Raw genomic sequence first — 24,181 nt, 5'->3', positions numbered from 1 at the left:
AGTCCTTCGCTCAACGACCTCGCGTGCCTGAATTCCTATCTGAAAAGACGACAACTTACTGCGTGTGAACTTGACAGAGCCTGACCAGAAGCCATGATGGCTGAACCCGCAGAAGCAAGCAAAGCCTTGCCGGAGCGTATGAAGGAGAAGGCCGAGAATGTAGTATCAGACAAAAAACCCAAGAAAGAAAAGGTACCTAAGCAGCCCAGACCACCCAAAGAAGCAAAACCATCAGCAGAGAAGCCCGCAAAACCAACAAATGCCGCATCATCGGCTCCGATTGATCCAGATGCTATGTTCAAGGAGGGATGGCTGGCGGCCGTGAGAAAGGAAAGACCCGCAGATGAGCCGGTAGTCACTCGATTTCCCCCCGAGCCGAATGGATATCTGCATATTGGCCACAGCAAAGCTATTGCCATCAACTTTGGATTCGCCAGATTCTGGGGCGGAAAATGCAACCTGCGATATGATGACACAAATCCTGAAGCGGAGGAGGAAATCTATTTCGTTGCCATCGAAGATATTGTGAGATGGCTTGGTTTCGACCCGGCCTTGATCACTTATTCTAGCGATTTTTTTGATCAGCTCTATGAGCTTGCTGAAAAGCTGATCACCTTGGACGGCGCCTACGTATGCCATTGCACAGACGAAGAACTCAAGGACCAGCGAGGAGGTACGGATCCAAAGAACAAACATGAGAGATACGCCTGTCCTCATCGAAATCGACCGATCGAAGAATCTTTGACCGAATTTCGAGCCATGAGGGATGGAAAGTACAAGCCAAAAGAAGCTTTTCTGCGCATGAAACAGGACCTCGGCGATGGCAATCCACAGATGTGGGATCTTGTTGCGTACCGAGTTCTGGAGAAACCTCATCATCGGACCGGGGACAAATGGAGAATTTACCCTACATACGACTTCACTCACTGCCTATGTGACAGCTTTGAGGGCATCACTCACTCCCTATGTACAACAGAATTCATTCTATCCAGAGTCTCTTACGAATGGCTGAACAACAAGGTCGACGTACCACACAAACCAATGCAGAGAGAGTATGGTCGGCTGAACGTCACGGGGACTGTCCTATCCAAAAGAAAAATCAAGAAGCTGGTGGACGAAAAGATTGTCGGCGGGTGGGATGATCCTAGATTGTACACACTTGTTGCTCTACGACGAAGAGGCATTCCCCCAGGAGCAATTCTGTCGTTCGTCAACGAGTTGGGAGTAACAACGGCCAAGATCAACATTCAAATCGTGCGATTTGAGCAGTCAGTCCGAAAATATTTAGAGATGACTGTACCCCGTCTCATGCTCGTTCTGGACCCTGTCCCTGTCATCATTGACGATCTTCCTGACGACCATTTCGAGGATCTTGAAAACGCCTTCGGACCCAAAGATGTCGATATGGGCACTCACAAATTGCCATTTACGAAGAAGGTCTACATAGAGCGTGATGATTTCAGAGAAGTGGACAGCAAAGATTTTTTCAGGATGGCGCCCGGGAAACCGGTGGGTCTGCTCAAGGTGCCTTATCCGATCATTGCCACTAGCTTCAAGAAAGATGAAGCCACAGGTCTGGTCACAGAGATTCATGCCAAGTACGACAAACCAGCAGGAGGCGAGAAGATGAAAAAGCCCAAAGCATATATTCACTGGGTTGCCGAAGCGCCTGAACATGGATCGCCCATCAAATGTGAAGTCCGCGTCTTCAATCCGCTCTTCAAGTCAGATAATCCCGACGCCGTGGAACCGAGCTTTATGGCAGATTTGCGGGAAGACAGTTTGAAAGTCTATCCAAACGCAATGGCTGAGGTGGGATTAAAGGAGATTCGCGAGAGGGCTCCATGGCCAGAGGAAGCAGGAGAGAAAAAAGACAAATGCGGATTTGAATCAGTCAGATTTCAGGCCATGCGAACGGGATATTTCTGTATGGATAAGGATACGGACGACGCAGCAGGCAAGATCGTCCTCAATCGCATTGTGAGTCTGAAGGAGGATGCTGGTAAGAGTGCATGATAGACGAGGAATAATTCCCATGGCTTGATGGCTTTCGTCTAGGGGACAAGCGAGTAGTGCCTTGCGGAGAGGTTCTGTTTTGCAACGAATAAGTTATGATAGTTATGGTAGATTCGCGACAGCGGCTAGACGCAGGGATTTCAGGATTATTGAAAGGAATGACCATTTAATGGCTCACTTCTCTGTTCAGCCTCGAGGCGTGAAAAATGACCAAGCAGCGCCATGCCTTTTGCTTCTGTAGTGCCACTCGAGCCCGTCTTGCTCCGCCGGGTCTAACTGAATTTCCACCCTGCCTACCTCTCTACAACCACTTCCTCTCACAACTCACTCTCCTCAATGGGCCCGGCTTCATGGAAGCCAAATTGAAGCACAATGTCCCGGCGCACCATCGGCGGTGGAAGAGTTCTGGGAAGCGTTAGGACCTTGGGACCTCCAGCTCCTCCGCCGAAGTCGACCTCGCCTCTCCCCACTCATGTGCTGTCCCCTTCCGCCTCGAGTCTGTCCTTGAATACCTTCGGCAGCGGGAACTCTACACCTCCTTCGTCCGATCCTCAAGATATTGCCGCACGAGTATCACTTGACCATGGAGCGCCAGATTTGCCTATGCCAGCAGCTGCTGCAACAGACCGCTTGGTCTGTCCGATATGTAACGAAGAGATGGTCACCCTCCTGCAGTTGAACCGACACTTGGATGATGCACATAAAGAGATAGAGGAGGAACAACAGGATGAAGTCAAGGACTGGTTTAAACAACAAATGGTCAAAGCGAAAAAGTTCCAACCACTAGCGGTGTTGAATCAGAAACTCAAAGGTCTGGAGGTCTTCGAGTCGAACCATGACATTGCGAGAAGTAGCACTCCAACGCCTCGGAACGATTCGGTTTCAAGAGAACCAAATGTTCCTCCATTGCCTCCGAAGCCCGCTCCGGCGGCCATTGACCCAGATGATATTATCAATAAACAACACTGGCAAAGGAGAACTAGCTATGATGTATGCTCAGATCCTACATGTGAGAAAAGGCTGGGTTCGGCAACGAATGGTATCGTTAATTGTCGGCACTGCGGAAAGCTCTTCTGTGACGAACACACTATGTATCAAATGAAATTATCGAGATCAGCCCAGCATGACCCGGTTCGAGGCCTCTGGTATCGCGTCTGTGAGACATGCTACAAGAGTCGTGAGGGTTACATGGACAGACAAGGACTGGAGCGAGATCGTATGAACGCCTTCGACAGGGTAAGGAGGGATAGGCTGAGTCACAAAGAAATGGCAGTGGCGAGACTGGAAAAGAGGCTGTCGAGATTAACACAATTACTAGCCAATCCACCAGAAGAAATTCCACAGTCCACTCTCAACAAGAGGTGGTCATTAAATTGGGGCCAAAATGACCCTCGAAAAGCTCTGGAACAAAGTATTGTGTCCTGGCAAAACGACGCCGAAGTTCAGCGATGTCCCTACTGCCAGCAGGATTTTACTCAGTACACATTTCGTCGGCACCACTGCCGAACCTGTGGGAAGGTCGTCTGTGGCGACCCAGCAACTGCATGTTCGACTGTAATAGGCCTCAATGTCGCAACCAGTATGTTGTTCCTTTCTACCAGCTTCTATTCATTTCGTCCGTTGCTGATATTCCATTTGATAGCTAACACCCGCTTCTCTGTGACAGAAAAACTCCCCCCCAACGACACTGTCCCTCTAGACATCCGACTGTGTAAAGAGTGCAATCACACCTTGTTCTCGCACCGAGACTTCCAGTCTTCATTAACCTCACCTTCTATCGAGGCATTCACCAGATCATACAGCAACCTGCTTCAATTCGAGCGCGGCATCCGACTTTTACTACCGAAATTCCAAAAACTCCTTCAAGCCCTTCAAGACCCGGACCATCCACCTTCATCCACACAGATATCTGACGCTTCTCGCACGCGCAAACGACTTATGGACTCGTTCACCCAATACGACACCGCAGCCCGGCGTATACGAGATATGCCCAGCCAATCAGCTACACAACTCAAACTCCAGAAAGCCATTTATCAGAACGCCACGCAATTCCTCCACTTGCATATGCTCCCATTGAAATCCCTCCCCAAAGTACTCAAGCATGCCACGCCGCATGGGACTAGCAACAGCAACTTGAAACCAGACCCATCGAATCCCCGTGCCTCGCTCGCGATCCTCAACCACAACCACATCCGACACGACAGCTCCTCGAATTTATCCATCGCCAGCTTCACGTCTTCGCGCGTCAGCGAGCTGGAAGCCGAGGAGAAATCACTGCGTGAACGGTTGATCGTGCTGGAAGAACAAAAGTTCATGGTCCAGGAGATGATCGCCGACGCGAATCGGCGGCGTAAATTCGACGAGGTGGCTGCTCTTGCTGGCAATGTCGAGGATCTCTCCACCGAAATCGACAGCGTACAGAAACTCGTGGACAATTTACGCGGAGAGTTTGAGGGTGTGTATACGGGCCAGGCTGGAGGTGGCGGAGGTTTGGGCAGTGGCGTCAATAGTCCGGTCAGGAAACCTTCAGATACCGGCGCCGGAAAATTGAAGTTCGTCATCACTGCTGGGACAGAGAATGGATGATTTATGGATGACCTCAGCATTTCCGCTACTAGTGGAGCAACTCGATGAGAAGAAAGAGTCTCGGTCTTTGGCGTTTGAGGCTTGTCAATTATGAACCCGATACCAGAGGGGAGTAAATTGCCCTAAAGTATTCATCCCTGACTTGATTTTGTTTCGGCTTCGCTCGAGTTGACATGATATAATATGATTCGTTTTCAGTCGGGCTAGGATCCGTGATGGATGGGGTCAGGCATGGATTCATTGAGATCATGCACATCATGAATCAAAGAGTCAAATATTCATAGTGCAAATGAAATAATGATATGATCTTGGTGTGGAAAGCCATTCGCTCTGGCTCTTTGTGTATCCTATTTCATTCGTCCTCGTATCAATCGTCGTTTCGTCTCGTATCGTCCATCTCTGATTAATGCCTTCCGCGCCGCAAGAACTTGCAAGTCAATTCTTTCCCGTTTGTAATTCACTTTAGCCTCTCTCCCTAACCTTTCGCCGCGCCTCTTCGAGAATAGCTATGAGTAAATCCTCATTTGCTCTCCGAACAAAGTTGGTCTCTTCCTCTGAATCGGGTCCAACTACAGCGTCGGCGGCCCTCAGGACGAACTTCAAGCGCCCGTCGACTGAGATTGCGTATGCGGCCGTCGAAATCCTCGATACCTTCATCGGAGGGTTGGAAGTGGGAGGATGCAGGTCACCGTCCTCTCGATCGTAGACGACAGTGTCGTTTTGGTGGAGGATGGGGAGTCTTAAGCCTGTCTTACTCATAATCCATCCGGACAGTATCCCCATGAAAAACCTCTGATTGGAGCCGGGTGTCTCTTGTAGGATGTGCATGTACGACTTTTGTACCACGTGAGGAGCGACGGCGACATCGAGAGATTTCAGACTCGGAGCGACTGGTGTAGAAAAGGTGATTGTGATCCTGATGGTCCCTATTATATCTTTGAAGTCGTCATGAACGGTTCGTTCGCTCGCGTTGGGCACGGTGGATGAAGAGGTGTGGATTGCTCTCAGATAGGTGTGCAGAGTGGACTGGATGAATGCGGAGGAAAGTTGGAGTGGATGGATATCAGTGAGAGCGAAGATGTCTGACAAGTAGTTGATGAACGCTTTTAAGGTGAATGGCGATGATTTGGAAAGGAGGATGGCAACTTGACCAGCGGACGTCCGGGGAGGCAGAGGAGAATTGGCAGGACGGTTGCGCTTGGAAGTGCCAGGTCTGGTAGTGGTAGTGTATATGATGAATTTGTATGTTGTTTTCTCATATACAAGAGATACGAGGAGTCCTTCACTCAGCGGATGCATGTCATCTCGTGCGTCTCTTTTCCTTTTCCTCCCGATTTGATTCTCGAGGGGTTGATTTTCGGTGACATTTCTTTGCAGCCTGGCCCATGTGCACTTGTTCAACCCGCCTAGCTTCTCTTTCTCTTCCTCGTGTTCATAGCGCGGGCGATCTCTGCTCAAAAATTCTCGGAATGATTCAGCATGTGTCGTAAGTCGCTCCTGATGTTTTTTTTCCTGTTGCTGGCTCCTTACGGGCGAGGTCATGAGCGAAGAGAATGAGGAAGCTAAAGCCGGAATGCTATGAATAAGCCAGGAAGTATCGTACAAGGAATCTTCCATCTTGCAATGCTGTTGACATTAATTGCCGGCCGCGGTTTTCAAGCTAGATGGAAGAGATATATGCGTCCTGAGACACGGACTACATTGTTGACGCGATACCGGCGAAGGCGGTAACAGGGATTCGCACGAATTCACGTGATCCCTGCATCCTGAGATGCACAAATACCAGAGCCAGCGGGTATACTAGTCCATATGCGAGGCTATTTACACCCGTCGGAGTTAGGCAGAGTCTCCTCATCCTTCCGCAACCACAGACCATGAGGATCAAAAAAACAAATTGATTCGCAGACAACGTCAAGGCTGGCACTAGCCTCATCTCGTATTCTTTGCAAGGTTTTGGCACTAACCCTCTTTTGCGTTCTCAAAGCCTTTCCAACGCGCCATTTACCCCAATAAACCGGTTTCAGAACCTGAAGAGGCGGTAGACGTACGGACACAAGGAATATCAATTGAGAAGAATGTGTCACGAAGAGAAGGTGGGTTGAAAGAGCTGGGCAAGTTGGAAAAGGGATATATACCCCTATGAGCGTCCTAGGATTTTTTTGTCTTTCAATCTTTATCTTCGCAATTCAATGTGATTCAGAGAAGAAACAAAAAGAACTCCCATTCATTCTCACGAAAACTTGACCAAGTAACTGAAGAAATGTCTTCCACAACCCACCAAGCTGCCATGCTTCTCTCCAAAGGAGGTCGTCTTACAGTCCAGCCTGTCACAACCCCGACTCCAGGTCCAGAGGAACTCCTCATCTCCGTCCACGCTATCGCTCTGAACCCGGTCGACGCGTACATGCGCGATATGGGTGCGCTTATTGCCTCGTACCCAGCAATCCTCGGTTTAGATATTGCCGGGACCGTCGTCGCCACGGGCTCCTCGATCTCATCTTCTAGCCCATTTCAACTAGGCACGCGCGTGCTGGCCGCCGCTCCCGCCTTCTATATGCAGGGCAAAGTCGCGTACGGCGGCTTTCAAGAGCGCGTGGTAGTCCCGTTCCAGTACGCCGCCGTGATCCCCGACAATATCAGCTTCACGGATGCAGCGACGTTGCCCATGGGCGTGATGGTCGCGTGGAGTGGTTGGTATCGCGTCGGACTCCCATATAACACGCACTTCACCCCTTCTGATAACAAAGGCCTCCTGGTCTGGGGCGCCGCCAGCAGCATGGGTATGTGCGCCGTGCAAACGGCCAAAGCAATGGGCTTCACCGTCTACGCCACCGCAAGCCCCAAGCACGGGGACCTCATTAAGGCCCTGGGCGCAAAGGAGGTCTTTGACTACAAAGACAGCGACGTGGTCCCGAAAATCGTCGCTGCAGCAAAAGCCCGCGGCGACGCTATAAACACCGCATTCCACGCCATAGGCGACTTGAAATCCTGCCTCGATGTGCTTGTTTCCTTTGGTGGCGGGAGTGTTGCCCATGCTCCGCCTTTGCTTCCCACTGCACCAAGCGCAGAGGGCGTGGACGTGAAATTTATCACCGCCCCCGACGGCACGGAGGCGCGGAATACGCATATGTCTTTCTCGTTCCAGGAGTGGCTTGCACCGCGGCTGGCGAGCGGCGAGTTCGTCCCGGCGCCAAAAGCGCGGGTTATCCCTGGAGGATTGGAAGGATTGAATGTCGGTATGGATGAGTTGAAGGGCGGCGTTAGTGGGGAGAAACTTGTCGTTGAACTTTGAGATTGAGATTGTTGGACGCAGACACGTCGTAAATGGAACCGAGGTCGATGGGACACGAGGGAAGAGAGACATCAAACAGAGACAAACGAGTACGAGAAGATAAAGACGCAAGACGTGGGATTAAGGAGGACGACAAGGTTACACCACTAATTCAAATGATTGAATTCACCACCGAAACTTTGTCTCTTCGCTCTTTGGCCTCGCTCTTCTGTCTAGCAATACTAATATGAATATTCTTGGGCTTCAAACACGACGATTAACATCCATATCAAGTTTCTCATACACGGGATACATTCCGGCCAATGACTCTCCTCCTTCCGTCTACCACCGCGTATCGGGCTCGATGAAGCCCCCTCGTCCAGGCTTATACTCAGAGAGGGTATATTGTTTTGCCCTTGTCGTGTTGCGAAGATACGAGACGGGAGATGGGAATTTCTCGTCATGATCAGGATCATCATGGCCATTTCGATTTGCATCAGGGAAAGGGGCCGGTTGAATTTCGATTCCAGGTTTGTGGCCGATATTGCTGAAGTTGGAGGTGGCGTCGGGCTGTGCAGACATGACGTCACTACTACTGCCGCTACCACTCAGGCTGAGAGCTTGCTGGTTGGCTTCGAAGTCATTGGCGCAGGCTTGACTCAGCAATGACAATGCTGTCGACGATTGGGATTGTGGTTGTGGTTGTGAAGATGTCTGGGCGACAAGGACGCAGCCATCAGGTAATGTGATCTGCCGCACAGCCGGGCGCATAGTCTCCAGGTACATGAGAAGTGAGGGCGTCGACACGGATCGTGAACCCTGCAGCGAGAGAACCTGGAGACCACGATGAGAAGGTGAAGCTGTTTGCTCGAGGATTCGGTCGTCAGATACGTTGCGAGTAGTGGTGTGGAAGAGCGAGTCAAGCCATCGAAACTCCGCTGGAATTCGGAGAGATAGAGAGGAACATTCCTCTAGGACGAGGGTCTTCAACTTGGCCGGACTCCTCTCATGACCGCTGCAAACATCCTCCTTCGCTCCATCATGGTACGCACCCAACCACTCCACAAAGTCCAGCTCCACGCCAGAGACATTGCGCAACGTCAGTTCCCTCAAGCCAGGGTTTCTCTCCAGCCACTTCCGTAACTGGACGCTCGTAATCCCGGCCCGTTCGACCGTCAGTCTCTCCAAGTTCCTCAATCTCAATTTCGATTCGTATCTCTGGCCAATACCGGCTAGGGCGTTCCAAATAGGACTGCCTTGGAGAAATAGTGGTGATGTCCAATAGTGCGCAGGGAGAGAAGCATCGTGCACGTATGGATGCCGGGAATTAAGATGGAGATGGCGGAGTTTGGGGAAGTGGGTAGCCAGTATCTCCATTAGAGAGGGCGAGATGATGTGGTAAGTGTGTAAAGTTAAGGAAAGAAGGTGGGCAAGGCTGGGAGTGGAGAGGACAGAGCAAGCCAGAGCATTTTGGAGGTGGAAGAGTTGTTGTCGGTGTTGGGCCGGGTTCAGTGCTGATTGACCGTTGCTATAAGATTTGGACTTTCTGCTGCCAGTTAACGGAACAGGAAGCGGCGCAGGAATTGTTATTTGATTGAGAGGAGGAGAGTTGTAGTCTGGCTCTCCGTAAGTGGCGTCCGTATCTTCAAAAGTCGGGGAGTTGAGAAACGCCAATGTAGCGTGGACTTTTCGTGGAAAAATGGCAAGCTGGAGATTTTGCAAGGCGAGCATTGCAGCCGAGTAGTTCGGTTTCGATGTTCGTCCGAACTTGACGAGGGAAGAGATGGGAAGAGTGACGAGGATATGATGTAGAAGTTCTGGCGGGAGGGTTGATATAGGCGATGACGAGGTTGAGAGAGTCATCATGAGTGAATTGGGATCTGGAGGAGGGACAATGATTTCTTTGGCCTAAGGCGGACTGGAGGGGGGAGAGCGGTGGTAGTAATATGAGGCGAGTGTGGACGAGCGAGGAGGCACATCAACATGCCCAACTTGCAACTTTCCACTCACCTGGTCAAAAAGACGCAAATCACGAGGGAGAAAGCTGAGATGGACGAGTACCATTAATCAAAAGTCTCCGCATCAAAACTCTGTCTTTCACGTTCTTACGGGCAAACAGCTGACTACCGAGCCAAAATTCGAGACTTGGACCCAAGTTGCCGGGAATTTGCTGAAAAGTGCTGAATCCCGGTAGATTGGGTCGAATGAGAGGGTGTGAAAGAGGTCGTCCGATGCAGAAGGCCAGGACGTGCCAACCGAACCGAATGGACGGGTGACTGGTGCTCGACGGGAGGATGGATATGGACTTGGAAGCTGATTGATTGGAAGGGGGAGATGGGAGGAGGCTTGGACCAGTAAGAAATCACAATGTCTCAACCTTTGGTCTTGGTGATGGGGCCCCTCCCCCTTCTGCGACAGGTAGCCCGAGGACCAGGAGGTGAAAATGGAGCATGTCATATACCGCACGCTTTGGGGGGGGCCTTGAAGCCGGGTTCGAACGGCAGTTGATTATTCCGTAGACACCATTTGGGTGCTGAGGTGTGTTGGCGCTCCGAGTTGTCGGGTCGCTAACTGGAGACGGTCAAGTCCGAAGAAACGGTTGAAACAGGCCTGGCAAAGCGACGCAAAAGTGCAGGCAGCAAATAGGTGCTGAGGGACTATGGTTCGGGAGAATTTTGTTCGAGATACGATGGAGGAAGGATGCGACGGATGAGAGATTCCAATGCAGATTCAACTTGTGATCGATCATGAAAGAAAATGGTTCAAGGTTGAACGAAGAGGATGCCTGCAGCCCTCATTGTCGGCCCGGCCCTAATCGAGACTTGCCTCACTAAGTTGGGTGTTAGGTACCGGAATACCTCTCTGGAGGTCTCCGCCACAAGCAACGACAGGTACCGAGTACTCCCACACAGATGCAGGTATGTTGTATTTTGGGTCACAATCAACCAGCTTCTTGCTTCTTCCTCATTCATTCATCATCATTATTTTCATTATCGTCACTCATGATGTATGTAACAACATCCTATCTAACAAATGCGAGCAGGTAGGACATCGCTCGCCTTTTCCAATCCATCAGAGACAGTCCTCTCTCCTTGCCTGCAACAACACCACCCTACGTGCATCCTGACCTCTGGCATCAGCCGTGCTTCTCCCGATCCTCTCACCATTACAAGCTCAACCAAATGTCTTCTTCGGTCTCCTCAAGCCACGGACGCTCTTGGCCGTCATATCCAAACTCATCCTCATCACGATTGGAACTTTCACATACCTCCCGCACAAGCTGTGTCCCATTGAGATCCTTTCCCCTCCCTCTTGCGGCGTTAGCACAAGCTTCAGCCAACATCTTCAAGCGGACCCTTCGCGAGTCAAGCGCTCTTCCCTGGTATGACCGCCATGCTTTCTGAATGGTGACCGCAGCTCTTACCCTCTTGGACGGTCCCAAAAGCCTCGAGCAGAGAAACGCCAGTGCGGCCAATACAAAATCGCGATCCAGGATATGCGTTCGGCGAGCTGATGGATCCGAACCAGAAAACAGCCCTGAAAATTGCTCGCTGCAACCAAGACTTCGAAGTCGATCACTGAGCTGCCGGCCCTTGCGAACCTGTGCGTCAGGGGCGAAGTATCTTTCATACTCGTCAACAATTGCTGCAAACACCTGTCCGTCGGCAAAGCTGGTCGTCAGATTTCTCACCATAAACCCTCCCTTCTGTGCGATGGCTTGGGCCCAAGATTTCAACAACACTTGGTACCGAGCAGGATGCTCGTCGTCACCCAGCGCCTCGAAATAGTCATTGTCAAAATTCGACACTGTTCGACAGATCCGCTTAATCTCTCTTTCGACATCATCCCAGTCAACAAGACTGCCCAGCCCCCATTTACTTGTGAGACCCCAGAGAAGTTTGACCGTCTTTTCCCGGAACCCATCCACAAGATCTTCAGCTTTAACATCGTGAACCAGTGCCGTCATGCCTTTGACACTACGCAGGGCACTAAGGGCGATCTCAACGTTGTATAGCTTAGTCGCTCGACCGAGGCAAGGAAACTTGAGGTGTTGAGATAATGGCCAATCTCGTTGACCGTCGCTCAATGAAAGCAATTCTCCGGTCGGTAAGAGTACAGTTGTGGTCGAATCGGGATCAGATCGGCGCTCAAGGAATTGTGAGGCGGAAGGATACAGCAAAAGCTCAACCAGTCTCGTCAGACGGACTCCGTCGCGCAGGTCAACTGCCAGATTTTCGATCTTGTACTCGTATTCCTCGAGCGGAAACTGCGAATGTGTCACATTGTAACCGATGTGGCTCAAGGCTCGGACAGGATCTCCAGCACCCGGGTTCAGAAGTTGGAACAGTGCTTTGACTACACTAACCGAGGATTTGTAAGTTGACGACGCTTGGAACAAGCATTGGCTGACAAGTTGACCTGAAGGAGCTTTCGACAGATCCAAGAGCTTGATGAGCATCAAGCTGCGGAGCATGGTCCGTCGGTACGACCAAGCAATCCGATCAGTGCACGTGTGATCCGGCGTTCCGTCTTTGTTTCTGATCAGAAAGGTCTCGATAAATTGTTGCAGAGCACGACGACTGGTACTCGCCCCCTTGTCAATACTCGGTCTTGTCGAGGGAGATCCCGCAGCGCTCACGCATTGCCGACCCACCACTACTTCCAGCGCCGAACGAAGACACGAAGGATCATATGTCTCCAGCCACAAATCTGTGAACACTTTCCGCTTTCCGACGTCATTGCCCAGACTTCCCGCCGCTTTCAGAACTTCTGCTGATATGCTTAGCGAACCGTATAACAGTGTTGCTTGTATTCTCTTGTAGAGCAAGACATTTTCCGCATTTCCATATCTCTCGAGAAGTCTAATCGTCAATATTCCACCTTCGGCCGGAGGGGACGGCGGAGTCGATGCATCGAAAAGGCCGTTGACAAGCTGGGTAATGGCGATCTCCTGATGGCTTAGCCAGCTGTCCTCATACATGAATGGAGTGGCAAGATCTTCCCGGAGTATAGGATATGCTTCAACAACCGGTTCCGCTTTGATATTCGGGATCACGAATCGACTCGGTACCGATGGCTTCCTCGACAAGGGTGGCTCGTTGACTTCCACCATCGGACCTGGCTTGGATGATATTTTCTTCGCTGAAAGCGGACGGTCGATCCGAACGCAGGCGCCTGAGTTCCAATTGTGCTTTCCACCGGACCCTGGAGTAGTTTTGCTGTCGATGATCCTTCCCATCAGTCTAGCAGTCGGCTCGCATAGCTTCGACGATCTTGCTTCCCGATCGATCTGTGGTTTGATCGGATCGCAGACGCGTAGATTCATCGATCCTCGCTTGGCTATCGAAGTGTGTTTGCCGGGTTTCTGATCTACTGCTGTGCAATATCCAGGGGGCAAATTTTCCTTTCCAGGTCCTTGACCCAATCGATCTTCCACAATAGCAGTCTCTTGGACATGGCGCCCAACAACCTGCAGCGGACCTCTCTTCGGAGACACAGCGATCACTGAGCGGCGTGGCCCTTGCTTTTTTACCATCTGTGCGGCTATCCCGGTAACCTCCAACCTCGCCTCTGCAGCTTCTGATGCCAGCCTCGCGTCGAGATCCTTGATGGGACTAAAAATCCCCATATACATACTGGGCATTGTGGTGTCATCGTTCGGTATGTAGATTGTGCCTCGTCGTGCGGGTCTGAGTATGGTCGTTGAACTCATCGTCAAGTCCGTATCTTCAGGCAAGGGGGGGAGCGGTTCGGATTGCCCTTCTGTCTTGATAATGGGTCGTCGCGGTGCCTGTGACAGTCGATGTGAAGGACACGGTTCCACCAAAGGAGCTTGGCTTCGAATCTCGTCAGATGCGCCAAAGGAGACTCTACGTCTCTGTCGCTGAGATGGTTGCGATACTGCTTTTCGTCGCGCTGGTTGAGCTAAAACAGTTTGTTTTCCATCACCAATTTCTTGCGGATCCGCATCTTCGTGGATGGGGAAATCCAACGCATTATTCTTTTTCTTGACTGCAGTCGGACGTCTCCGTGGTTTGATATTTCTCAGGGATCCTCCAAAGGCCGTAGTGAACTCGATATTAGCGGTCGTATTGTCATCAGCGGCGCTCGGGATGGAATTATGCCTGCTTAGATTGAGTTGCCAATCTGGTATGGGACAAGGTGTTGCTGACGCATGCCGCAACATCTTCCTCTCTGCAAGTGTGCAAATATCTCGTCGTCGGTCATGGAGAAGTTGTCGAAGGGGTCCTGAAATCTGGAGGACGCGTCTGACCCGCGGTACGAAAAGCTTTTATTTACTCAAGCCTGTTGCGAGGGACAACCGCACCGATGATTGGTTGTACTCTTACTAACCTCTTGTCTTCATGTGAATGATGCTTCAGCGGCCATGGGAATCAATCGGCAATGGTTAAAGCACGTCTGTTATGTATCTCTAGTTGAGCGGCCCAAACGCCATCGCTATGCCGGATGCACGCTGATTTCAATTCTCCAAGCAAAATACCGGTGTATTGCTACAATTCATCCCTGGTAGGAAAGTGGAAATCCCACGAACGATCAGGGACAGGTAACCCCAACCAAAAATTCCACAGTCGATTCATCTCCATCACAAAAATGGCAAAAAATTTAAAGGGCATCTCCGCCCAACTCCTCAAGACCAGCTTGTATGCTCGCCAGACCAGATCAAGCTCTGACCAGAATTCTTCAACGAGACTTCTCTGTGGATATGCTTGGTGCTTCTCATGAATGTCTTCTTCAAGATGTTCAAAGATGTCCTGGCCTTCCTCGTTGGTCTCTTCAGCATTCGGAAGAGGGCCCTGGATATCCAAAACGCTGTAGTCACCAGTGTTGATTGCCTTCCGAAACTTCTGGATGGCGTCTAAACTGTGACTGACACGTCCGAGAGTGTTGACAAGAGCGACAAGCTCTGTCCTTCGCAGGTGCGGATTCTCGCCATTCTTATTCTCGTCATACTCGAAAAGGATTTTCAGAGCCGCGCCGTAGCCAGCCGTCTGCACTTTACCCCAGAGTCGACATTTGTCGCAGCCCACGCAGTCCATAAGTCTTGATACGTTTCGGAATCGACTTCTAAAGTCATCCTTGAGATCAAGGACGGCTGGATCTTGGAACATGACAGACTCGTCAAAGGTATGCGGTCCAGCTACAGCTTTGTCAGCCAACTCCAAGACTTTCCGTTTTGTTTCGAAATCTTGATCTGGATCTCCCGAGCAGAATGTGTATGATTCGAGGTGCTTTCTCAACTTAGCGATCGCTCTGGTAAGGATTGCATAGTTGAAGTAGACATTAGAGACTCGTTCGGGATGCGAATGTAATCGCTCCTTGTAGCAGTCGACGTTGTGGACCCATTCACCGGTGGTCTGATTGAAGAAATCCCAGCACAGATGGGTTGAAATGGACGCATGCATTCCGCTGACAATCCGATAAAAGGCTCGCTGTTCCAGGCATTCATCATCCAGCGGATATAGATCGTCCCTGTTATCCACATGCTGTCGCCCGTACTCTTGAAATATGTTCTTTAATTTTTGCGCCGCCTGAAGTGGCTTCGGCTTCAGAGCCCCATGTCGAGGCGACTTTGGAGTAAAACAGTTCTCCTTGTAAATTGCATCCCAGACTTGTTTCGCCCCCATTCCCGAGTACCCCGTATATCGCTCCGTGTTATGGACAAGACTGACATAGTCTCCTTTTGCGGCAGCGCCCTCGTCCTCGGGGACGCAATAATCTCTTTGGTCACACTCGTCATCCTCCTCGAGCACGCAACTCTCATCCACATTCTCGCCAAGTTGGTACTGTAGCGGTCGATTCTTGGGTCTTTCTTTTTGCAGCATTCTGCCAGGATGTTTCGCTCTGGCACCTTCCAGCTTACTCAACTCTTCCGCTCGCCATATCGGCGGTATGTCGCTTTCGTCTTCTATCGTATCCACCGCGCATGCGCGGTTACCGCACATGGAATTTTCATCAGACCAGAAGGGACAGACTTTGTTGTACAGGTTTAATCTATAATAGGCGAAGAAATCGGTGTGTTGGGTCAACTCTTCGAGGGAGGGGGAAAGTTCGGCGTTGAGCCTCTCGAGATCTGAATATGATGTGCATGCGTCGGTAACGATTGAATCCGGGTCTATGGCGCACTGAGGTTCTGCCCGGACGCAGTGCGGTCGGAGGAAGATGTAGAAAGCGAGGAAGAATTGAGAGGCGTGTTGAAGGCGCATGGTGCTGGTCTTGTCGGAACTACATACCACAGAGAGAAAAATGTTGATTTAAGGGAGAGGGATGTAGAGAATCAAAGATGAACAAAAGAAGGGCGAGGACGGGTACGTGATTGAAATGCTGAAAAACAAACTAGCCACATCTCCCTCCGCAGCCAATTAGGGCATAAGAGTCATTAATTTATGTCTCGGAGACACATACGGAGTACGGGTATTACCATTCCACTCATACATGTTGCCAATTGGCGATTGGTTCTTTGTATAAGACAGGTGGCAGAAACACCGGCCAAAGAAAAGGTAAGCCATATGTCGCAGTGGTCACTCCATACTGTCAGTCTATCAACCATCAAATCGTCACTAATCATAAATAGATCTCACACCACGGAAGAATCACCGTATTCTGCTGTGGCTATGCGATGATCCTGGTACGTACATCCTGCCGACAAAATTACCAATCAATTCTCCTCTGCGCCGCAACTCCCACTGGCCTCGATGCATTCACATTGCCCGTCCCCGACATCGCTCCAGCCGTCCTGGCAGGACGCAGTCCTTTGTTAAGTCCGAATTTCTTATCGAGACTTTCAAACGGTTTGGGACCCTCGTCCTTCTTGACGATCCATTTACTGGTCCCCAGCACACGGTCCAGTTCTTGAACTGGAGGAAGCTTGAGATATACCCAACCATCATCTCGCTCTTCAGCCGGGAACGTAGCGATCGACATGCTGCTATCGTTGGAGCAAGAGCCTGCGCCGGCGTCCTTCTTGTCGAAATCGACCTCACCATTCAGCTGGAAATTCCTCTTATGGTACGGGCAGCTGATGTAAAGTTTGCTGCCTTGACAATCTGGCGAAGTGGTCTCGCCAACTAAACCATCAGAGAGTCCAAAAGTTCTCCGGTGAGGACACATTTGCTGACTGGCATAGTACTTGCCCTTCAATTTGAAGATGGCCAGTTGAGTGTCTCCTCGGATGACAGTCTGTGAAGATCCAGTATCAACATCCTGGAACTTGTACGCCTCAACAATGGGCTGCCAGGTGAGGCTGGTCCATTTCGTACCCTTGAAATCATCAGATACGGGTTCTTTCGCCCAATATGCAGGTCTTGATTGACCTCTTTCTTCAACCTTCTCCACTGCCGGCTCTCGATTGTCGGTCGAATTGGCAAATTGTTGGAAAGCCTTGCGCTTCTCGGGATCATTGATGGTCTCCGTCCATTCACAGAAGAATGTCCCCACAAGTTCCTGCATTTGCTTTTCCAGTTCCGCACAAATTCCAAGCTTGTCCTCGAGAATCACTTCCCGAAGGTATTTGATGCCGCCAGGCAGTTGCTCAATCCACCTTGCCGTTCTTTGGAGTTTATCCGCCGTGCGAATGTAGAACATCAGATATCGATCAAGAATGGGGATCACATCATCGGGAGGTACGTCTTTAGCCAGGAGTTCTGAATGCCTTGGAGTTGCTCCACCATTGCCTCCAACGAAGATGTTGAAGCCTTTTTCGGTGGCGATGCAACCAAAGTCCTTGTTTTGAGCTTCAGCGCATTCGCGAACACATCCTGAGACACCTCCTTTCATCTTATGCGGTGACCGAATGGACTTGTATCTTTCCTCTAGTCGGATCGCCAGGCCAACAGAGTCGCCAATGCCAAATCGACACCACGTCGTACCCACACATGACTTGACGGTTCTGAGGGATTTGGCATAGGCGTGGCCTGATTCAAGACCGGCAGCAACGAGCTCGGTCCAGATGTCAAGTAGGTCTTGCTTCTTGGCTCCAAACATGTCGATACGTTGGCCACCCGTGATCTTGGTATATAAGCCATACTTTTTCGCCACTTGGCCGATCACAATCAGTTTGTCCGGAGTGATCTCACCGCCAGCGACTCGCGGAATAACAGAAAAGGTCCCGTTGCGTTGAATATTTCCAAGATATCGATCATTGGTGTCCTGCAAGCCATGGTGGGGTTTCTCCATAACGTGCTTGTTGAACATTCCAGCGAGGATGGATGCAATGGCTGGTTTGCAAACTTCACACCCAAGGCTGCTTGGATCCTTGCCCACATCGCGCATGACCTGCCCAAAATCCTTTAATTTCTTGACGTAGATAATGTTGTATAGATCGGCCCGCGAATACGGGATATGAGGGCAGAGATGGTTCAAAACTTCATTGCCCATCTCTTTCATAGTCGTGTTGAAGATCGATTGAACGAGCGGCATGCAACCGCCGCAACCTGTTCCCGCCTTGGTGCATGATTTAACGTCACCGACCGATTTGCAGCTACCATCTTTGACAGCTGCGACGATGTCACCTTTGCTCACGTTGTGGCATGAACAAATTTGGGTATCGTCCGTGAGATCGTCTGCGTTATCGTCGCCGTCTTTAGACGCGCCAATGATGAACTGTGACGGGGGGACCTCAAGAGCCTTCTTATTCTTGACCATCGGGACCAGCTTGACGTAGTCTTTAGTGTCACCAATCATCATTCCGCCTAGCAAGTATTTGCCGTCCATGGTAAACAGATACTTCTTATAGACGGCTTGGAAAGGATCCCGGTAGGTCAGCGCTTTGACTGCTGGCGGCGGCGGACCGTCGGTCAGATCTTTGACCTTGTCATGACCTCCAACTGGCTTTTTCTCTTCTTGCCTAATGTGTCTCTTCGGGAGATCTTTCGGTCCATCTCTGTCAGCAAAGAAGTCTCCAAAACTGGCAACTTCGACACCCAACAACTTCAGCTTGGTGCTCAGATCCGGTCGCTTGAAGGTCCGAGGACTATGCACTTTGGCTTGAGTGAGATTGAATGATAGTACATCTGCTTGTTCGACACCCGGTGCAATGAGGCCAAACGTCTGGTTCTCCCAGCTGGCACATTCACCAATGGCGTATATGTTTGGATCGCTGGTCCTGAGATTGTTGTCGATTGTAATGCCCCCTCCTCGATCAGCGCATTTGAGACCAGCTTTCCTGGCTAATTCATCTCGGGCTTTGATTCCGATGGCAAACATGACGCAGGAGCAGTCCATCTGCTCACCATCTTCAAACACAATCCCTTTGACAGCATTGTTTTCGTCTGTCAAGATCTGACCGACACGCTTGCTGAGCATCACGTCTAAGCCAAGGTTGCGGACGAGTTCAACAACCATGCCGCCTGCATCTGCGTCCAGTTGCCGAGATAACACCCATCTGTTTCGTTCGATGAGTTTGACTTGTTTGAATTCTTCCAGATCCATCATTGCTTTGGCAGCCTCCAGACCTAGAAGGCCACCGCCCACGACACATCCTGTGGTTCCCTTGACCGTGGAAGAGAATGCGATCAGTTTTTGCAGATCCTCGATGGTCCGGTAGACGAACACACCCTGGGCATCGTGGCCTGGGGTATGTCTTGGAAGAACGGCATCAGAGCCCGTTGCAAGCACGAGAATGTCGTAGAACACGATCTCTCCTTTGGACGTAAGGACCACTTTTTCGTTTGGCTTGATTTCCGTGACCAGTGTGTTCAGGTGATAGCTAAAAGAACTGGACGGATGGCTTTTATACCAAGACTCTGGGTTCAAATAGAGAGATTCGACTTGTCTGTGTTGGAAGAAGCTTGTCAACCCGACACGATTGTATGCCAGGTGCGGCTCTTCGCCGATCACAACGACGTCGTACTCCATGCGTTTCGCATCCAGTTTTAACATTTTTTCCCTGAACGAATGACTGGTCAGCCAGATCTTGAAGGCTATTTACCTAACTTACACAAATGCTATGCCAACCATTCCCAAACCGACGACAACGACTTTCTTTCTCTCTCCTTCCGCTGTTGGAATGTTTCCATTGACTTCCGCTCCTGATGGAGCCCGGCTGATAGCCATGTCCGGAGACGATGTCGACCAAGACATCTTGATATCTCTGTTCAGGATTAGTTGTCTCCAGTCGCTAAAACCGCGTTATAAAGGCAACACATTGAGGGTTACACGGTGCAGTGTGGATTAATCAGAGATTCAGAACAGCGGTAGCAAAATAAATTAATTTCGAAACAACAGACTATAGATCAGCGGATGGAATTTCATGCACCCAAAGACGCCCAAAGACTGACGCCACATTTGCACAGCATGAATCCGCGGGATTGAAGCATCACAAAACCAGCCAACAGCATGAAATCATTCGCTTATCAGCAAGGCTCAAGTATCATGGCTTGCAGGTGACCAGCCAAGGAAGGCAATTGAACTCAATTTCGTAGTCCCCTACAGAGGAAAATCCAATGGCTAATATCACATTGTTATTGATCTATCGTCAGTCGCGCAATCGAAGAGCTGTGTCGAACATTTGAAGATCGCTTTCTCCACGGTCTGAGATTCGATCGAATGTGGAGCAGCGAGGGAAAGGGTGTCTTTTCTCCGAGATAAGAACAGTCCAGATGAGAAAGAGTTGAGTGTGAGTGGTTGAAACAGGGGTTGGCGATAACAATCCACGGAGGTTACACTTGCCTTGGCCAGTGGCTGGATCCCAGGCAAAAATTCTCCCGTATTTGCTGGCGAGGTCGTCACGTATTGTCACAGCCCACAATTTACCATGCCACGTGATATGTATTCATATGGTAAGGTCGGCATTGGGAATAAATATATGCATGTTGGCATCTCCAAGGAGATCACCATAAGTAATAGAAAGTCCAATGTAACACAGTCCAGTGGCAAACCACCTGCCGGACCATCCGTCCAGGCGTTCAGCACAACGCCGTTCGGCCATGCATCTATCTATATTCCCATCGTGAAACACCAAATCAAAAGAACATCAATTGGTCGTCAGTCCATCCCTGCTCAAGTAGAGCCGTGTGCATCGTTTTCTCCATCGCCTCCGGCCCGCAGATCAACACCAACGTGTCCTCTGTCCTGATACAGTGGTCCTGGACCAACTTACCGGTAATTCGTCCCCGCAAGCCTGTCCAGTCTTCTGGGGCCTTCGTAAGAGTGTAGAGAATCTTGCCTCTATCTTCCCTGCCTTTTAGCAGCGCATCGAGCTCTTCCTTACAGAGGATATCCTCAAAGAGTCGGTTGCCGTCAAAGATGATGCAGTTCGTCTTGTCATCAGGGTTTCGAATGACTGCTCGGAAAACTTGATAGATGGGGGTAATGCCACTTCCACCGCATATCATCACAAACGATTTGACCAATCTCGGCTTGTTCTGAATCAGACAGTGGCCATTTCCGAGATACTCGAACCTGCCAACGGGGCCCTTCATTTCAATAAAGTGCCCAATTGGCAGGGCATCCATGGCTTGAGACATCTTTCCTCCTTTCCCGGCAGAATTGGCAAAGTACACCTTGACAAGCATTTCCACATATCCTTGATCACTGATCTCTGAAATCGGCGTATAGCTCCGAATGATGGCTTCGCGCGTCGCAGGATCTCTAAGCCTCACCATCAAATGTTGCCCAATGGGTAATCCAAGTCGTTGCTCTGGGTTGTCCAGCTTATACGTAAAGATGCGTGTATCCCACGACACAGTCTTCTTGCCATGGAGGACGGCTTTCTTCCATACCTTGGGATTGAGGAATATCTCCGTAGGAATGGCAGACTGGTTGGCTTCGGTCTCGCCTTCGGTTAAGGCGCTCTTAGCCGTTTCATCCAAGGAGCCAATGTGGTATTTTGGCATCATTGCCTTGGCTGTTTCGCTGTGGATCGCCATAAACTCATCCGTACTGTCAGTTCCCGCTGCCGAAATGATGCTTTGCGCACCCCCCGGATGTTCATCGAGGAACGCTGTGCCGTCGTATACCTCGCCATGGACGACAAACCAGGGCTGCTTTTCGGTGTCATGTTCTCTCAGTTCGTCGATCGTAATGGACTTCTTCAAGCCCTCCTTTACCATGGAGATCTCTTTAGCCTGCTCCTCATCAGGTATTACCTTGTCTTCGCCTTCCCGCTTTCCGCCCCAGAATCCATTGGCAAGGTTTCCCCCGGCCTTTTTGACCCTTTCCATCCAACCACCAGATATGAGAGCAGGTTGTGTAGGGTGTTCAAAGCGAAGATAGTCACCCTCCACTGTAATCGTGACACGAAACCAGGGATTGTTCATCATACCGAGAACCGACCAGTACATGTCCCTAGGTTGTACATTCATGCTTTCGTCCATTGCTCGGACAAAGATATCTTTCGCAGCAGCGACATCACTCGTTGGCAGATCGATTGACCAGAAGCACCAACAGAAGCACGTCTCGCGCCAGGACATATCAAGTCGACCGCCAAATAAATCTCTTTCCACTTGGCGATATCGGTCCTCGATGTAGTCAATGTTGGCCAGTCTCCACAATTTGCCTTGGTCCAAGGATATCTCAACCCGCGTTATGCGACGGCCCCCTCCACTGTATGCGTATCCCCTTGCGCGATAGGTACTAGGGGCACCCGTGAGGCAGAGTTGTTCGTCATGTTGAGGATAGCAGATGGCGGAATTGGGGCTGAGGTCATAAATTGCATATCTTTCGTCTGTCCACCACTTGGGGTTATTTGCGGATTCCTCGGGAGACACCATGGTAGGTAGGACTCGATTGTCATATATATGATACCAGTTGTCGCTTGGTCCCTCGGTGACGATCAGCTTCTTCAGCCACTTGACTGAACGCCCACCAATTTGCCCCGGGACAACAGCCCGTAAGGGTTTGCCATGATCCGGCCTCAGCATCTCACCATTCATCTTGTAAGCAAGCATAAAGCCACGATTAGGATCCATGACCCAATTTAGCTTCACAGATGTACCGTAGTGTCCATGGGGTAGCTTATCGGCCCCTTCCATGCAGAGGTATTTCGCTTTTCTCTTAGGTTTCGCTCTCTTAATCACATCAGACATGATAACGCCAGTGAAAAGAGCAGTTGAAAGTCCACCCGCTCCCCAAGAAAATCCCTTGCTTTTCCGTACCATGTTTTGTTCTTTCCGTCGATTGCCCGCACATACCAAGGTTATGGGGCAAGTCACTTGCTCGTACTCGGTCATCAATTGTTTCAGTGACATTGTCATAGGGTTCTCGACCATTCCTTCAACTGTAAATTCCCAACCGATAATATCCTCATTGTTAACCTGCGGCACAGCTCCGTGATTTCGAACGTAAAATAACTCTGGACTGGTAAGGAAACCTTCATTGAAAAGTTCAGTCAATGGTGCTTCAACGTTGAAAGGATGAACACCGGTCAGTCGTATCAGTCTTGGATCCCGTGGTACATGGCTATCCGGAGTCTTCAAGTCAATCTCTAGCGTCCCAGTAGGCATCGTCGTTGGAGGTGGAAACGGAATTTCCACATGTTCATTATCCTGGTCTGAAACATCTGTGGGAGGCGGTGACGGTGGGAGAATGTCCTTGGACTCCGAAGTCTCTGCTTTTGCAGTTCCCTCAGGAGCTACCTGGAGGTCTGTTTTAGGCTCTCCCATATTAGAGTAATAAGTCGAAAACGTGTTATCGATTCTGTCAGAGAGTCCAGTCTTCCATGACCAACATGGGGATTTGAAGAGAATCAATTGGTGAAACGAAGAGTAAAAAGGAGAGACAAGAAACGCAAAGGCACGGCAACAGCGGCCACTTACAGAAAGTAGCCTGTGATGCTGTGGGCGTCCATTAGGTGCACGTAGACGATGACGCTACATTATTTGTGAGTTCGTTCATCCGATATTGTCAAGACCAAAGGGTGCGTCTAGATCGAGACAACCAACCTATGAAGGTCCGCGGGGCTGTTGCCAAAATGACTGGACTTTCGATGCGAGGAAATATTCAATCCTCCGCTTATCTTTGACCTTTCTTGATAAGGCTAGCCCCGTCTTGTGGTAATAGCGTTACGAGTACTGCCACCGCGTACTTCATCTCAGGGCTTCCGTCCAACAGTTGGAGGCTCGATCCGGAGGAGCCTCGGTGGGCTACGTGCCGATAGTGAGAAGAGGTTTACTGGATCGTGGATTATGCATTGTTTCGTCAACAACGCCCGGCTAAAATTCTCGATCCCGAGCTCTTCAAGCAACATCGTCTTGGCGAAAACTTCTCCCACGAAGCTTGTCCTTCCGATAATAATTTCTGGTAAATGTGTCACTTTTCTGTGTCTGGAACGAGAATTGGGTGAGATAGTAT

General features: G+C 50.3%; 9 protein-coding genes across 9 annotated transcripts; 3 read left to right on the top strand and 6 right to left on the bottom strand.

Moving 5' to 3' along the window:
• Window positions 1-96: 96 nt before the first annotated feature.
• On the top strand, window positions 97-2,016 carry Z518_07701 (glutamine-tRNA ligase; the record flags this gene model as incomplete). Its single annotated transcript, XM_013415829.1, has 1 exon — window positions 97-2,016. One exon carries the CDS (start codon window positions 97-99, stop codon window positions 2,014-2,016), a length of 1,920 nt encoding a protein of 639 aa, XP_013271283.1.
• A 372-nt stretch (window positions 2,017-2,388) lies between these two features.
• Window positions 2,389-4,602, top strand: Z518_07700 (uncharacterized protein; the record flags this gene model as incomplete). Its single annotated transcript, XM_013415828.1, has 2 exons — window positions 2,389-3,595; window positions 3,659-4,602. 2 exons carry the CDS (start codon window positions 2,389-2,391, stop codon window positions 4,600-4,602), a joined length of 2,151 nt encoding a protein of 716 aa, XP_013271282.1.
• Window positions 4,603-5,064: 462 nt separating this feature from the next.
• On the bottom strand, window positions 5,065-6,219 carry Z518_07699 (uncharacterized protein; the record flags this gene model as incomplete). Its single annotated transcript, XM_013415827.1, has 1 exon — window positions 5,065-6,219. One exon carries the CDS (start codon window positions 6,217-6,219, stop codon window positions 5,065-5,067), a length of 1,155 nt encoding a protein of 384 aa, XP_013271281.1.
• Window positions 6,220-6,862: 643 nt separating this feature from the next.
• Window positions 6,863-7,894, top strand: Z518_07698 (uncharacterized protein; the record flags this gene model as incomplete). The annotated part of the gene is made up of 1 exon (XM_013415826.1): window positions 6,863-7,894. The coding sequence occupies one exon, from the start codon at window positions 6,863-6,865 to the stop codon at window positions 7,892-7,894; it is 1,032 nt and encodes a 343-aa protein (XP_013271280.1).
• Window positions 7,895-8,215: 321 nt separating this feature from the next.
• Window positions 8,216-9,736, bottom strand: Z518_07697 (uncharacterized protein; the record flags this gene model as incomplete). The annotated part of the gene is made up of 1 exon (XM_013415825.1): window positions 8,216-9,736. The coding sequence occupies one exon, from the start codon at window positions 9,734-9,736 to the stop codon at window positions 8,216-8,218; it is 1,521 nt and encodes a 506-aa protein (XP_013271279.1).
• A 1,303-nt stretch (window positions 9,737-11,039) lies between these two features.
• On the bottom strand, window positions 11,040-14,060 carry Z518_07696 (uncharacterized protein; the record flags this gene model as incomplete). The annotated part of the gene is made up of 1 exon (XM_013415824.1): window positions 11,040-14,060. The coding sequence occupies one exon, from the start codon at window positions 14,058-14,060 to the stop codon at window positions 11,040-11,042; it is 3,021 nt and encodes a 1,006-aa protein (XP_013271278.1).
• A 325-nt stretch (window positions 14,061-14,385) lies between these two features.
• Window positions 14,386-16,098, bottom strand: Z518_07695 (uncharacterized protein; the record flags this gene model as incomplete). The annotated part of the gene is made up of 1 exon (XM_013415823.1): window positions 14,386-16,098. One exon carries the CDS (start codon window positions 16,096-16,098, stop codon window positions 14,386-14,388), a length of 1,713 nt encoding a protein of 570 aa, XP_013271277.1.
• Window positions 16,099-16,543: 445 nt separating this feature from the next.
• Z518_07694 (nitrite reductase [NAD(P)H], large subunit) lies at window positions 16,544-19,945 on the bottom strand (the record flags this gene model as incomplete). The annotated part of the gene is made up of 2 exons (XM_013415822.1): window positions 16,544-19,778; window positions 19,830-19,945. The coding sequence occupies 2 exons, from the start codon at window positions 19,943-19,945 to the stop codon at window positions 16,544-16,546; spliced, it is 3,351 nt and encodes a 1,116-aa protein (XP_013271276.1).
• A 908-nt stretch (window positions 19,946-20,853) lies between these two features.
• Window positions 20,854-23,493, bottom strand: Z518_07693 (uncharacterized protein; the record flags this gene model as incomplete). Its single annotated transcript, XM_013415821.1, has 1 exon — window positions 20,854-23,493. The coding sequence occupies one exon, from the start codon at window positions 23,491-23,493 to the stop codon at window positions 20,854-20,856; it is 2,640 nt and encodes an 879-aa protein (XP_013271275.1).
• Between the last annotated feature and the right edge of the window lie 688 nt (window positions 23,494-24,181).

Source organism: Rhinocladiella mackenziei (assembly GCF_000835555.1).
Source record: "Rhinocladiella mackenziei CBS 650.93 unplaced genomic scaffold supercont1.5, whole genome shotgun sequence".
In the NCBI taxonomy this organism is placed as follows: domain Eukaryota; kingdom Fungi; phylum Ascomycota; class Eurotiomycetes; order Chaetothyriales; family Herpotrichiellaceae; genus Rhinocladiella; species Rhinocladiella mackenziei.
The sequence above is the reverse complement of the archived record's forward strand: the minus strand, read 5'-3'. Positions and strand labels throughout refer to the sequence as shown.